The sequence below is a fragment of the Papaver somniferum genome, chromosome 7 (assembly GCF_003573695.1).
Source record: "Papaver somniferum cultivar HN1 chromosome 7, ASM357369v1, whole genome shotgun sequence".
NCBI lineage: Eukaryota > Viridiplantae > Streptophyta > Magnoliopsida > Ranunculales > Papaveraceae > Papaver > Papaver somniferum.
In genome coordinates, this window is record NC_039364.1 from 265,762,362 (window position 1) to 265,778,416 (window position 16,055).

Consider the following 16,055-nt stretch of genomic DNA (forward strand, 5'->3'; position numbering starts at 1 on the left):
AACCGTACTAGATACTTGATGGCCAAGCAATGTAAACCTATAAAAAGGTATTAGTCCTCTAAAAATATAATCAATCATCTCATATCACAAGTTCTACATCAAAAACCTAGGTTTTACCCCTTTAGGGGGAAACCGCCATTATTCATCTTCTTTGTAATATGAATAGCTAAATCCTTTGTTAATTAAGGATGAATTCAATGTTCTAAGCGTGAAGATTTATTATTAATACAAATATATATTGAGAGTTTTAATCATCATCGTTTATTTTCGCTATATTTAGGGTTTATGATTGATTTCTAGATTGTTCAAGTGTATAATTGGATTAATCTTTTGATCATTTTATTACTAGTAAAGGGTTAGGATATCCATGTAATTGTTGAATAACCCTTACACAAGTAGAGAACTTGAGACCTCGTAGAGGGATTCTATGGAGGAATCGTGTGTGAAGATAACACTAGTAAGTGGACCTTGCGCTAAGAGTCTAACTGCTAGGATCAATCTAAGTTCACATAACTTAAAACTTCCGATTGGGTTACACCTTGAGTACACTACTACTTGGTGGTTCGGTTGGATAGAACTTGATGTGCGAGCTCTTCGGTATCCGGTTACATAAGGAACTTCGGGGATAATATTGCTATGGCTGTTAACGAAAGATAGATAAGTATACTAATCCAGTTATCGCTTGGTAACGGAAAAGGATTCCTTAATCATCCCTTTCTTCTTATTGTTTTTATATTTATCTTACAACCAAAACCCCCTTGTTATTTACTTTATTTTTCTAGTCAAATGACATATCAATTACACAGCTCTCTATGGGAACGATCTCTTACTACCGCTATATTACCAGTTAATTAGTGGAAATATATTTATTAATTTGTTGCATTATCGACTCGCATCATTTTTCCGTTCTAGCCTCCTGTTACGTCTTTCTAACTTTTTCATTCTCTCATCCTGTGTCTTTTGTGCTTTCAGGATGGCTGGATGGTCGCAGTGGTGTCTCCGAAGTTAGAAGGATTATCCTTCTTTACCTCATTGTTTATTGTTTGCCTTGGAAAACGATTCAACCCTCCTGGTTGAGTTAAATGGATATCGCCCTGTCCTTCGAAGGGATTTCCCTCTTCGTCATAGATAGAGTTATCATTTAACCCTTCCCGATATTGGTTATCGGGTTGCCGCTCTCCTGGGAGTACACCGTTGTGCATAGTTTCGCCAAGCTCCATCTCGTCTAGTCTTTCAGGTTGGGCTCCACCAGTTTCACCTTGGCTCCCGCGAGCGGATCGTCTCGTCACCATCGCCTTACCTGTGATATATGCAATAATGCTTAATTTGTCTCTTCTTCTAGAAAAGTGGGACCCTAAATTTGCAGGTCATGTGCAATTACTAAGTCATAGTTCTGACTGGTCAGTTTTAGTGCAAGAAGACTTATCAGTAAATTTTGGAGACATGTGAAGATGTCAAAACATTCCCTACTTGCATAAAGTTTCAGTGACGGAAAAAAGGCCTTTTGTTTGTCTCTCTTTTCTAGAAAAATACCTCCTTCTACACGTCATACCTTTACTGGGAAAAACCAAGTTAAGACGATTGAGCATATTTTCCCATTTTCGAAATATTTCTCAATATCTTGAAACTTTTGATTTTGAACAAACATTGAGTTTGATGAATGATTATGTACTTATTAATCCTTCCCCTTGACTTAGAGATAGATTTCTAAGAAGAAGATTGTGGACTATTTGAGTTTCTTGAACGATGAAGAACATCATGAGCAACTTATCTTTTCAACTTTCATAGGATGATATTTTCCCTTATGAATTTTACTGACCTAAACTTCTTCCCAGCTCTTTCATGGAGGAGATCGTCTGAGCGTTGTTTTGAAGTGTTTAAAGCTTCATTTCTACTCTGATGTTCAACTCTCCTGAGCATCTTGAGAAAGATACAAGAAATCTTAAAAGAACGAAAATCTTAAAGAAAATCAGCGAAGAAGATGTAGATCTGTTGATTCTGAGGCTCTTCAGGACTTCATTGATCGTGTAAATCGTGCTGAGTCAGATCTACTCATGATCTTTAACAGAATTCTACACAGTGGTATGAAATCCACTTCTCTCGGAGAGATTATGAAAATAATATAGAGCTGTTAGGGAGGTAGATTAGATCTTCATACCTCCCTGTTTCTAGCGCCAAAATGTAGCTGCATCTTTTCTGATGGCTACATCGAAGTAGATATAAAGGCTATAAAACTACTAACATTCAAGATTCAAAGATAAACAAGATGTAAAGCACACAAACATATAACGTGGTTCGGCCATGAAGACCTACGTCCACGGGAAAGAAGATGTCTTATTTATTGATTAAGGTCTTACCCTTGAAAGATCTACAAATATCACTTATATTTCTCACACTCTCTTTATTTAAATGTCTCTCAGGAATTCGCTGTAGAAAGACCATCTAAAATTACATGTCCATTTCCTTCTACATGGACTGGTATTTATAGACAAATTAGACTCGTGAAGGAATGGTATCACCGAGCTGGTGGATCAATCGTACATCATCTCATTACTTCGGACGAGCTATATATTATCCCTCGTGATGGCCTGCTTGGTTCTCCTTCCGGGTCATCTCGTCATGTACGTCATCGTGTTGCTCTTCCTTGGGAACCTCGTGCTGCATCATCCTTGGATTACGGTATAGATCGCCCGAGCCTTCTGATACGATATAGATTTTCGCACGCCTCTTCTAATCCTTCATTAAATGCATTCCTTATTTTTAGACTTGACCGTCTGAGTCGATTAGCCACTCCTTATACGCGTCATTCATGTAACGTTGTAGCAGGCGTCTCGATTCGGACGAAATCACTTTTTAGCATGTGATTCGATGCTTCTATCTTATCACCTTATCATGAAACCATCCCTTGAGATGTTGACATGTGGCCATCGGGTAATTTACCCTCACACCATTCTCCAGTATGAATAGAAAGATAACAATAAAATGACCATAATTTTAGGGTTTCTTTTTTTTTTTTTTGAGAGAGAACTTTTATCCATAGATTTAGTAACCTATACCAACCGTATATATTTCCTATCCCAACTCTACTTAGCTAGGGCAACATAGGATTCGCCAAATAGGTTTAAGCCAGTGATTCGAAGACTTCTTTTCCTTAATCTTGCGTTGTGAATATATTCGGGAATTATGAACTTTTTTTTCACATCACACAACAGAGGGCTCTTTCCTGTATTTCTGTTAAGAAAGAATATTAAAATGAAAAAACATACACGAATTTGTTACTAAAGAGTATTAAAATGAAAAAACATACACAAGAAAAGTGGGTGTGCTAATCTCGCCTAACCCAACTGGGCTCAAGATGGGCCATCTGAATGTACACCAACTTTTCCCCAAGTGAGTGAACAGAACATTTAGTCCGATATTAATGTAGGTTCAGCACCGACAGAGAGACAGGTGATGACTTAAACTCTTCTCATCAATCTTCAGTACTTGAACTCTACCAGTTCTTTCTGCTGAAGAACAAGAAAAGAGTCTAGGGTTTTGAAAGAAAGAGGGTTAGAGAGTAAAAGAAAAGATGGGTTCCGGTGTAGTTGAAGCATGTGAAAAATGTAGCAAAAAATGTGTAATGATTCATCAAGGTAGAAAAGATCCATCATCAATTGTTACTCCCTTCTTCAAAATCATGCTCGGTGATCGTTTTTCAACACTTCTGGTATAGCCCCTTTCCTCCAAACTTCTGGAATTTTCTTGTTTTGGGCCATCTTTTAATGTTCTTGGAAATTGAAAAGTTCCCATTTTACTTGTATTTGCATGTATCATTTTTATGTGTAGATCAGTGTGAAATTGGGATCTGACATGTTCGTTGTTCTAGAATTACCATGACTTGGGGTTTGTAGATTTGTATGTTCATTTGAATATGAGCTTAATTAGTAGTCTGATTAGAGACACAATGTAGGTTTTCCTGTCTTAGTAGTTACAGATACTCATGAAATTTCCCAAAATTGATACAATGTAATCCCCCCTAGAAGTTGCTCTTAGTATATATACAATTTTGAAGGTGAAAATTCTGCCTCTCCATTCCCTTCTCTTCCTGTGTAGACTGCCTTGATTGAGTTGAAGACTTTGAACATTTCCTGAACATCCTCTAAGATCCTACCACACTGCCAACCTATGTTAACTTCTTTCCGTGTTAGGTAGTTGATGACATCTTGGTTGTCTCCTTCTAGGATTACATTAGGTGCTCCTTTGTCCATTGCCCATTTTGTAGTTGCAAGTGCCGCCAAACTTTCCGCCATTGTTGCCAATGATGCTACAGTGGAAATGCTGATGGCCATACCAAATGCTCCCTTGTTATCTCTGTCCAGAGATCCTAGTCCTACATCAATTTCCATTTCCTTGTATGAAGCATGAAAGTTGATCTTGACAGTACGTGGAGGTGGTGGAGACCAGTTTTGTTTTGTCATTTCCTTAGGTATCTTGATGTGCTCTATAATAACCCTGTTGAAGACTGCCGAGTAGACTTCTATCTCATTCTCAATGATCTTGATTAGCTCTTCGGGGATTTGTCTTTGTTGACGAAATACAACCCCGCATCTTACTTTTTAAATGTTCCATGTCACTATGCTTCACACTGCAACCCAGTCTTTCATGTCATCCTTCCAGTTACGAGGGTTGGTAAACCATGAAAGGATCCATGAATGAATATCCTAACTATTTCTGTCTCTATAGGCACTACTTAGACCAAACCATACCAACCAAGCATAATGACATTCCATTAACAAATGATAAGACAGTTCTCTAGCAGAATCACACATAGTACACCGGTTTCTATCTAAAACCATCCTAGAAGCTAGAATATCTCTTATTGGGGGACAGTTAGAGACACATTTCCAAAGAAATAACTTAATCTTAGGGGTAGCTTTGATTCCCCAGATCTTACTTAACAGGATAGATGTTGGAGTAGCAGCAGAGACCCCTCCAAGCCTAGAATAGATAGACTTAGTTGAGAAAATACCCGTCTCCGTCGGGCTCCATCTAAGCACATCCTGGTTATCCCATCGAGGTCTGATACATCTGATAGCTTTAACCGTAGCAGGGTTGTATAGCTCTTCCAGGAGCTGAATATTCCAGTCCTGAGTAGTGAAATTCCATAGTTGCTTTATTGTTGTTATGTCCAATTTTAAAGGTGAAAATTCTTGTTCATTATGTTTATGAATTGCTTGGCACACATGATCCTTGCAGCTCAGTTGCCTCAGGGAATAAATTTGTCTTGGTATCTTTTTCAATTTGTAATTTTTGATTTATCTTGAAAGAAGTAATCGTACGATGTATATTCATACCATAAATGAAGCCATACTTGGTTTAATGTAAAAAGGTCAGAGTTGATAGATACTTGGATAATTCTGACTAAATGTACTAGTAGTATGTTGTATGGGATAGTTATGTTAGACGTTTGCACTTATTCATTTCTATTTATGCTGCCTCTGCAGTTTATTCCTCCTGTATATGCTCGATCAATAGCAACCCTGGATAACCAAGTTATTATCCTTGAAGATGCAATGGGAGAACAGTGGAAGGTAAAGTTGGCAAAAGTTGATGGGTCGCTGGCTATCTCCAAAGGATGGAATGATTTTGTGATAGACCACTCTATAAAACTTGGGGACTTTTTGGTATTCAGCTATCTTGCTGACACATTCTTTCAAGTCCAAATTTTCGAATCAACTGGCTGTGAGAAGTTAAGTTTCTCCGCGAAAACCACAAACAACTTCAACAACAATACCAACTGCACCGCTACCAACAACAATGGGGGAAAAAGAGTCAAGGGAAAACGTTCTTTTGGTGATGCAAGTCGGGATAGAACAAATTCAAGTAGCTCAAAGTTCCCTGCTGGAACAGCTGGTAATTGTTCAGTGCATGAACAAGGTTCAAACTCAACTATTCATTCTAGGTTTGATGATGAAATGCGTGAGAGGAGAAAAAGTGCCAATGATACAGCAAATGTTAAGATGGCAGCAGAAAAGGCTTCTGACAACCATAATAAGGAGAAGACATTGCAACCTGCGACCCAAGTTGAATGCACGGAAGTACCATTTTACATGTTTGATAGGAGCTCAGACAAACAAGGAACAAGTACAAGTCCTCTCTTTGATTTGTCTAATTTCGAAAGGCCCATTACAGAATCAGGTATGAATGCAGCACAGAAAACGGCACCAGTGGCTCTTGAGAAAGCAACATCTTCCCATCCATCAACAGACCACGAGATGGAAGAACAAAACCATGTGTTTGATGAAGAAGCTGTTTGCAAGAATAGAGGAAATAGTGGATTGTCTGTTGGTATACCTGTTACTGAAGTTCTTAATAGTGTAAATGACTTGGAAATGTTCGAGAGAAACTTTTATGTTGAAAATCAAGATAAAGTACCAGTGCTCGCTGATGCAACTGAAGAAATGCTAGCACTGGTTGATATACCTTCGGTTGAAGTTCCTAATGGTGTCTATGACTTGGAAATGCCCGAGGGAAACTGCAACTCCGAGAACCAAGATGAAGTACAAGTGCACGCTAATGCAACAGAGGAAAGAGAAGGATTTGTTCTTGAATTGGACGGCCTTGAGATGAGAGAACAGTATCACGTGGTTGATGAAAAACCTGGCAAGAACGGAGAGAATAATGTTCCTCCTGTCGATATACCTGCTGTTGAAGTTCGTGACAGCGCACATGACTTTGAATTGCCTGAGAGGAAAGACAATGCTGAGAATGAAGATAAAATCCCGTTGGCTGCTGATGAACTTGCGGGTTATTGCAATGTCATCAAACAACCCCTTTCAACCCCTGCAGTGGGTTTCTGTGAAAGCGAGAGGGAAAATCTGAAAATATCAAATGCGGCATCATTTAAAGAACCTCTTCTCGTGGATGAACTTAATGCTGTAGGTAAGTGTCTCCTATTGTTTTCCTAACGATTACTATTCTGAAGGTTCTTTCATTGGTGATTCATGGTATTTATCTGCAGTTCCTGATGTAGTACTGCTCGGAGACCATCGTCCCCAAGAAAGCAGTAGAAGAGTGACTCGGTTTTCATCTTCACTGCCACCTGGGTCCAGCAAAAATCCTGTTGCCATGGAAGTGAAAGATCACCAGACTGGTATGTTCTTCTCCAGTATGCTTTTGGCCTTCAAGAAACCTTTTCGTGTGTATTTGGAGTATACTGATTATCATCTAGATTATCCAATTGGACTGAATAATATAATGCTTGTATAACAGTGAAGGTATCCAAAGTAGTTGAAAAAGAACGTGAAAAGAAGCTCAAGGAAAAACAAGGTTCGTCTCCATTGCTCTTGTTGTGGCTGTGCGTTTATAGTTGTTTCTGCTTCTTATAGCTGTCTGTGTGGATGTCTGTATTTTTTGGAAATTGTTACCTACCTGAGACCTATAAACTCTTACTGAAATCTATGTTTAACAGGAAGACACACAACTTTTGTTAAAGCAGAGCCGGAAGAATTTGAATACGAAGCTTGCACAGCGGTAAAAACAGAAAACATTGATTACAATTCTCCCCTGTCACTCGATGCAGTCAATTTCTCAACATCAGCTCCTGCAGAAACTCAATCTTATCTCGTAAGTTTCTCCATAACATTCTTACAGTTTAATTTCCTTGGTAATAAAGTTTTCATCAGATTACTATGTGAATTTCTGATGGCTGAAAGGATAATAAGTTATGGCGCGGAATCTCAGTTAATGCGTACTGTTTTGCTTTGAACACATCGTGTAGGAGTTGGCATTAGATCTGCCATGGTTTGCTGTCAGGGGAAGGAAGCCTTCTGGCAAAAGAATTGTAGTGCTCAGAGATTCTTCCATGAGAAAGTGGCCAGTAGTCTACCAAGAGAGATCCAGTTTCAGAGTGTTAGCAAGTGGGTGGAAAGCATTAGCAGAAGCAAACAACCTCCAAAAAGGAGATATCTGCCTCATGAGTGTGGAAAATGCATCCGAAGGTTTGCTTCAACTGGAAATTAAAAGAAAGTAAACGAGTTTCAAGTTATCTGATGATATGTGCCACTATTTATAACCTGAATGTAACTCTGCTTGCTAAATGTGCCTTGATAAAGATGACAGTAAAACTAATAGAAGAAAAATCTATTGAATGGAATATTTTGACCCTATTGAATGAAAAATCTATTGAATGGAAATGTTGTTCACAGTGAAAAAACAACCGTATGTGAAGAAATAAAAGACCTGACAGAGTAATGTTCAATGCCTGCAGTGTGAACCATACAGAGTAAGTTGTGCTGTACTATTTCTCATATTTTCATTAATTTTCCATTTTACAAAAAAGAACCTGACTATGGACTGCCAAGTCCAAAAAGTAAATAAATGATGTACAAAACTTCGTTGATACAGATTACACACCATGTTGAATGGTTGTATACATTTCTTTCTGAAGAAAAATTAATACACATTGCTTCAAGAATATACTCCCTCCGTCCCTAATAAGATGTCCTACTTGGTTTTAAACTTTGTCCCATAAATAGATGACCTATTTCACTAATCAAGGAATATTTCTAAAATTACCCTTTTAATTGATTATTTTTTATATAAAAAATATGTATAATTTGATAGTCATGTTTATATTCGTTGCGTAGGTGTTTTAAAATGATTTTCAACGGTATAAAATTTATGAAAAACCGTGATATAGTTTAAGAGATAAATCGTTTCTAAATTTTACTAATTATTGCCCATAAAGATATAATTGTAAAAAATAGTTAAATATACTCCACTTTCCTCCTTGCCTTAAAATTTGTGCAAACTACAACTAGGTCATCTTATTAGGGACGGAGGGAGTATGACATAGGCACCTTCACTTGCCTTAAAACTAATTTTCCTTCTTTCAGTTTTGGGGTTCCACATTTGATGTAGACCTAAGAATTTCAGTTTTTACTGTCCCCTCTTGCAGAAAAGATGACCAAAACATCATTAGAGGAAGCAAGATTAATAATACTAGAAGTGATTAAGTGCCAATGTTACAGATGAATTTCTGCACTTATCGAAGTATCATAATTTACAAGGTCTAATAAACATGGCTCATAGTCATATTCGTAGATAAAATGATGGGAATCTCCCAATTCGATGATTCGATAAAAGATGTAAGACCTAAAATAAATGGTTGTAAGCATATGAAACACTAAACATACACGGTGACTAGATCTTTTATCAACAAATGCAAGCATACTGTAAAATTTAATAATCATCTGCACTTTGTTTGCCCAAGTGAAGGATGAGATTTATTTGCCCAAGTGAAGGATGAGATTTGTTTGCCCAAGTGAAGGATGAGATTTATTTGCTAGCACATTTACTACAAAAAGTCAAAACACCATATCGGTGTGTGCATCTTATCCAATTATCTACCATGTACCGTATTCAAACAGTTCTATCTTTCTAATTCTTAGACAGTCGTATGTATATGAAACTTACCACTCATGTCAAAAATTTGATTCCTCGTAGCTTTTGTACTCTTGGCGGCCAAGTTGCAACCACTTCTATTTCTCAAGGTCCTCCAAGGCACCTGCATTTGACAAGTATGAAATCAGAACATGTCTTTTGCATCCACAATAATATTTTAGTCTGCTCTAAGCTTTTATGTCTAGCTCATGAAAGCTTTCTCCTGAACTTGAGGTACTATTTACTAAGACTCAAAAGTATCCAGACATATGAAATGGAATCCTCCATTTACAGTGCATCTTTTGATGGGACTGCTTCATGTGAAACCCAGAGTCCCTCACTACAATTAAGGAAACAAAGGCGATTGTAGAAAGGAAGGAACAAGGATATTAAACTTACATCAACAGAGATTGAAGACTTCGAAAAATCTCTCTTTGAGTCGCCACCTTGTACAGGAGCACAGCGAGTGACTTTGTTGATATATATTTTCAAACAAATTTAACATCTACTCAGAATTTCATGGTTGTTCTTGACAGCAGCACTTGAGAAATATGTAAATTTGCATGGTCCCCTCCTGCAGGAAAGTTGTTAACAAACATCATTAGACGAAGCAAGATTTAGTACTAGTAGTGATTTCGTGCCAATGTTAACAGACAACTCTTCATGAATATTATTGTAATCTTTACTTCAAGTTAAATTTATATGCTCAACAATCACCAAACTATCATAATTCACATTGAGAGGTGCAAGAAACAAGTACTATCACTACGAATCCACACAGATTATATATGTACCAAAACAAGAGTACGCACAGTGTATAAAGTTAAGTCCGAATGAATAACTTAACCACTTTCACAAATTTCTCTTCTTTCTCTAGTTACTATCAGCTGTTTTCCGGAGAGCCTCGAAGACGGTTTCACTGAGGATTCTGCTGTTCTTTCACTTGTTATCCAGTTCAACAGAATCACTTGATTCTGGTAGCAGTGGAGAACTCAAAGGTGCAATTCTACTAGTTCAGCTGTTCTTTCAGTTGGTAGCATATGTTACGAAATCTATCTAATCCATCTTTCAATTATTGATTGATGGCTTCAAAAAATTCACTCGTAAGTTAAAACAGTTATGTATCATCCTTCAGTTACAGAATAAATTTTTTACTAGTTCTTTATAATTGATCAACTATATTCAGATGCAATGATATTCCAAAAATTACATGACCTGCAAAATTGATGAAGTAAACAGCAATTACAAGCAGCTAACTATTGAAATCAAAGCACCAATAATGTACTGTCTAGAAAGGATAGGAAGGAATAGGAAAAAAAAAAACCATTATCAGCAATTGTAATGAAGACGGGAAATGTAGATTCTGGAAGGATCAACGTCGCGAGTACTCTACATAATTGCTGATAATAATTTCTTCCATCATCCAAAACTCTCAACGATTGCTGAACAATTGAGCCTCAAAATCTCGAGTACTCTAAACAACAAAGTACATAATACATTTCCACCATCCAGACTCACTCTCTTAATACAAAAGTTGTAGAAATTAAGCAGAATTAGCCACCAATTAAAATCAAAAGAAGCCAATCATGCTTTAAAGAATACCAAGTAAAGTTTTTAAAATTTGTAAAAAATGTTTCAGACATCCAAGGCAGGAATAAAGCAGCATTAGCTCTCAAGCCCGACGAAAGGCGAAAGCTCTTAGTCAGCAACTACGAGTGTTTTTGAGAAACAAGCCTTCGGTTTATCATCATTAACAATCAACAAAAAAAACTCATTTTAGACCAATTCCTTCTTCCAAATTGTGAGGAAAGAGATCAAACCAACATAGGCAACCTAATAGTAAAAGAAGCCGTATGAGCAAATAAAAGCTTTTCTAAGAAATAGATAAAAACAATTGTTGTCTAAAGAAAGGAATGTAAAGATGGATCACAGTAGTGGCTTAGAAAACCTCTTCTGTTGAAAAAGAGTTTTAAACAAAACGCACATTATAATCTTAGTTGATCAGCTGGGGAAAGAATCATCACTTTCATGTCAATAATTCTCCTCACAAAGACAAACCAAACTGGGTATAAACTGTTTTAGAGCAAAATAGCAAGGACAGAAACTGTTTTAGTTCACCAAAAAACACAAATCTCTAGAATGTTTAGATCAAAATGGAGCTAATGCATCAGCCCCTTAAGAATTTATATATGCAGTCATCCCCACAATCAAACAAAACAAAACAATGTTTGGGCTAATTTATACAAAACAAAACCTCAATATTTGGGAGAATATAATCTTGAAGCAAGCTTTGGAAGTAGATCAATAAGAAAAGATTCAGGTTTCAGTGTGTGTAACATTCAGATCATTGATAAAATCTCACTCAAATCCGCTAAGATATACAATTATCATCATTAGACCTTTAATCTGATCTATTGACACTCGTGCATTTGATATAAGATCAAATCAAAACCAGAACACATTATGTCAACAGAACCTTAACAATGAACTGGATAAGCAAATGTTAAAACTACTCTCTAAGACATAATAAGACTACAAGACAATAAGGGGAATTTCTGTTACCACTGTTTCTCATAGGTAGATACTGTAGAAATTAATAATCATCTATGCTTAATTTGTTTGCCTGACAAAGGAACAACACGCATTAGCTACCACATATACAACAGTAATAACATCAAGTACAATCTCATGCCCAATGTGCATCTTAATCTTATTATCATCTACCAAATTCAAACAAGTCTATCTAATTATTTTTGACAGTCATATGGATGGGTTATGAAACTCACCACTAGTGATAAATATGATTCTTCACAGCCTTTTCACTTTTGCCAAGAAGTCTCAACCTCTTGTTTTTGCAGGCATCTTTCAAGGTACCTACAATTTAAAAATACAAAGTCAGGACAAGTATTCTACAATAAACATGATCTAACTTTTAGATCTCATATGGATATGAAACTCACCCCCATGATTCTTCATAGCCTTCATTGTTAAATTTGAGGATCCCAGTAATAATTTTTGCAGTGAAGTCACAGTAATAATTTTACACTATTTGAGGATCCCATAAATCATGCAATACTTCACTTTCACACTACTGCTATCCATCCTTTGAAATTTGTTGATTGCTTAAAAATCGGTGTCTTTGAAGGTAGAGAACCCTGTAAAAAAATTAGTGGTAGAAAAACTAATTATGAACAGGTTCTTAAAAACAATTAAGCTACTAATTATCATTAAAACTTAAACAAGAAAATCAAACTTAGAGCTCCAACTCTTGTTCATGAATTTTCAAACTGCAAAAGGAAAAGGGGTGAAGAAATCATGATGCATCTTGTTCTTCTTTGTTGGTGGTGGTGATCCATTATCTGTTGACCCGTGGTGGTGGTGGTTTTAAGACGGCAGGGAAAACAAAGGAGCAGATGGATAAATATGCCATTATTCCTATTACCACTATTAGCGCGGGTGATGCCATTACATATAGGACAAATAAATGCTCACAGATCCTGACCGGATCGCTCAAATAGTAGCACCCTCACTAATTATGGTTATGGGCATCCCCCTTTATAAATCATACACACCAAAAATCAACTTACAGGGATATCCCAAAATACGCAAGTGACATGCTAAACTTGAAAGTTGAAACTGTGACCACACTTTCTCGTAAGTCTACTGCAAAAATTAATAATCAACTGAGCTTCGTTTGTTTAAGTGAGACACAACACTTATTGGCTAGCATATATGGTCATATACACCAAGTCAAATCTCATGTCTTACTTATGTTACCATCTACCAAATTAAAACAGGTTACTCGCCAATGATCACAAAATGGTTACTTTATTCAAATGGATTATCAGTTAAGTTCACTAAGCTCTTATATGCAGACATCTACTTTCCCTATTAGATGTATAACACATTTGTTCATATTACCTAGATGGTTATTTTATTCAAAACATGGTGTCAAAGACAACCACAATCATGCAAGAATGATAACTTCACACCCAAAAAAAAGATAATGCACGAGTGAATAAAGAATGGCAGACCAGTAGGCATCAATTCATACTTACTTAGACTGATTATCTATCATCTTACATTAACAGCCTTCTGAGAAAAAGTATCATTACCACACAAGAACCATTCAGAACCACATATCATTGACATTACTGCATAAGAACTTGTGTTTGTTATTATTCAGCTCCTAATCATTATATTTTATTTTATACATAACTATGATAAAACTACACCTTATGCTGAAAACAGAACTCTTAGTATTATTATACTCTGCAAGTGAACTGAACATACAGCATCATACACGGTATAAATACTTACAATTTACTAACAATATTAAACGGATAGAATTAGCAAGAAAAAAAATCGAGAGAAGATCTAGGTTTTTGACCCAGATTTCTAACTTCTATCTCATCATTCATGAATGAGGGAGAATTAAGACTTTCTTTTCATATGCCCAAAAAAGAGACCTTCTCATGCTTGTCAGGTGTATCTCTAGACTTTTTTTACCATGAGATAGAGAGACAACTCATGTCGTCACCCTTATTAGGGCATACATATGATTGCTTGGAAAATTCATTATAAGAAAAATTAATGCACGTTACTAATTTTTATTCTTTAGAGATATGCATTTAATTGCTGGTAATTAAAGCATATAAAAACCAAAAAACTTAATTAAAAGATTTTTAATTTATTTCGGCACAGGATCTCCTTGAGTACTAAGGAATATTTGAACAATAAATGATAAGAGTTACTTAACGTGTTCAATGTATGTTGACATCTTTTGACTGTAAATCCTTATTCATATTTACATGGATTTACATTCTTGGAATCGGTTATACCACACTTCCAAACATGTTTAGAATTGGTTCACCTGTGTTCCAAGATCACTATATGATTGATCAAATATCAAATCACATACGTGGGTTCAATACGTTCTACCAATCACTAGCATCGGTGATACCTTAATATGGAAACACTTGTGATCGGTCACACAAGTTACCAGGACCGATTACATCAGTTACCAGGATCAGTTACATCAATAACCATGACCGGTTACCATATAGTCATGGTATTGCTTGTGATCGGTCAGACCAGTTACCAGGATCGGTTACACTAATTACCAAGACTGGTTACACCAATTACAAGGATCGACTACACATACTCTGTGATCGGTCACACCAATTACTAGGATCGGTCACACCAATTACAAATATCGATCATACCAAATAAAAACTAGGATCATGGTGATTACTAAGGATCGGTTATACTAATTAATAAAAACTAGTCATACAAAATCATAAGTCAGGCATTGTGATTAGTTATATCAAGATACATAACAAAGTTACGATCGGTTCTACCATCTCACACATATTGATAATCCAAAGATTTGCAATAAATAGTCTTACCAATAAGCCTAGCGATTTCCCTTTCCATTCATAAAACAAGTTGATGAATGTACTTCCTTTAAACAAATTTAAAACATTGTTTCCTAGGATGAAATCTTCACCATAACCCATTCACATAATCATAACAATATATAAAAGATTATGTCGATGTCATACCTACGAAGTTCAAAAGATAAGCGTTATACTTCGTAGTCTAATTCCCTAAAACTATGATCATACAAATATGATCATATCACATCACTAGAGTATCATACAATATGTAAAACATATACAGCTTCGCATTTATGTTCTCAATATAGAACTACTTGAAAGATACATTAGAAATGAAAGCAGCTCAAGTCAATATTACTAACCTCAAGAGGAATGATGATGTTGTCGTTGTAGTTCGCTTCTTCTTAACTTTCTTCAGGTCTTCGGAGTAATACTTGTGTGTCTCAATATTCCTAGACTTTCTAGTCTAAGCTAAACGAAGTTGACTCTAGTATACAATCAAGCGACTTTAGATAAGTTTTGAGTCACCAAAATATGACAACCAAACTTGACATACCAACGCTTGGTGATTTCAACCGATCTATGCTCTAATAATCTCCCCCTTTGTCAATTGTAGTGACAAAAATCTTATTACATATGGATAAACAAATTACAAGAATTCATTTTACATACGCTTGATTCCAAGTTTCAACAACACAATAACCTGCATATATTCAATCAATAAATATTGTTGTTGACATTTACATAACAAAGAATATACTCCCCCTAAAGGTAAGATAGGTAGATATTCAATCCGAACATCTTTGTTATTCGTCATTTTAGTTTGAATACTACACAACAATATGATATGTTTCTCCCCCTTAGTTAATGTTTTACTCTTTCGTTAGATATAACGTTTAAGCACAATTAGTGACTGCAAATCACTAGTTTACTCCATATATTTATCACCTTTTTTGTCACAAAATGACAAAGATTCGAGCAAATAAAACACAAACCGAAAGGATCTTACAAATCTAAAAGACTTGTAAACAACCTATAAGAGTTAAGCACGAAGCTTTCGCATACCACTTTAGATAACCAATATTAAAACCGAAACTACAGGTAATTTAGTTTTAATATCTTATCAAGGAAACAATTTCCCGAAGCAATTTTCCGTAATAGTTTAGCAAATCGACTAAGAAACTTAATTCCCTTGTTAAACCGATTGCAACCATACAATCGCTTATTTCG

The 16,055-nt window shown here is 36.0% G+C and overlaps 1 protein-coding gene and 3 non-coding genes across 5 annotated transcripts; 1 reads left to right on the forward strand and 3 right to left on the reverse strand.

Annotated features, from left to right (window-relative positions):
* The first annotated feature begins 3,463 nt into the window (after positions 1 to 3,463).
* On the forward strand, positions 3,464 to 8,177 carry LOC113300340. 2 transcript variants are annotated; one of them, XM_026549566.1, is made up of 6 exons: positions 3,464 to 3,709; positions 5,487 to 6,924; positions 7,004 to 7,135; positions 7,255 to 7,311; positions 7,454 to 7,608; positions 7,763 to 8,177. In XM_026549566.1, exons 1-6 carry the CDS (start codon positions 3,572 to 3,574, stop codon positions 8,012 to 8,014), a joined length of 2,172 nt encoding a protein of 723 aa, XP_026405351.1. In that variant the 5' UTR covers positions 3,464 to 3,571; the 3' UTR covers positions 8,015 to 8,177. The 2 variants fall into 2 exon arrangements, with proteins under 2 accessions (XP_026405351.1, XP_026405352.1); XM_026549567.1 differs by having other exon boundaries at positions 7,016 to 7,135.
* A 2,880-nt stretch (positions 8,178 to 11,057) lies between these two features.
* Positions 11,058 to 11,182, reverse strand: LOC113300670. Its single transcript, XR_003335877.1, has one exon. It is a non-coding gene; the product is annotated as a small nucleolar RNA SNORD14 (small nucleolar RNA).
* Positions 11,183 to 11,347: 165 nt separating this feature from the next.
* Positions 11,348 to 11,456, reverse strand: LOC113300824. The gene has a single exon (XR_003335936.1). It is a non-coding gene; the product is annotated as a small nucleolar RNA Z103 (small nucleolar RNA).
* A 288-nt stretch (positions 11,457 to 11,744) lies between these two features.
* Positions 11,745 to 11,827, reverse strand: LOC113300856. The gene has a single exon (XR_003335965.1). It is a non-coding gene; the product is annotated as a small nucleolar RNA R11/Z151 (small nucleolar RNA).
* Between the last annotated feature and the right edge of the window lie 4,228 nt (positions 11,828 to 16,055).

What these genes read in the sequence shown, in the direction of transcription:
- LOC113300340 (XM_026549566.1), top strand. Translation starts at nt 3,572, where the DNA reads ATGGGTTCCGGTGTAGTTGAAGCATGTGAAAAATGTAGCAAAAAATGT. An exon ending in ATCGTTTTTCAACACTTCTG is followed by an intron (nt 3,710 to 5,486) that starts GTATAGCCCCTT and finishes CTGCCTCTGCAG; the next exon opens with TTTATTCCTCCTGTATATGC. An exon ending in AGTGAAAGATCACCAGACTG is followed by an intron (nt 7,136 to 7,254) that starts GTATGTTCTTCT and finishes CTTGTATAACAG; the next exon opens with TGAAGGTATCCAAAGTAGTT.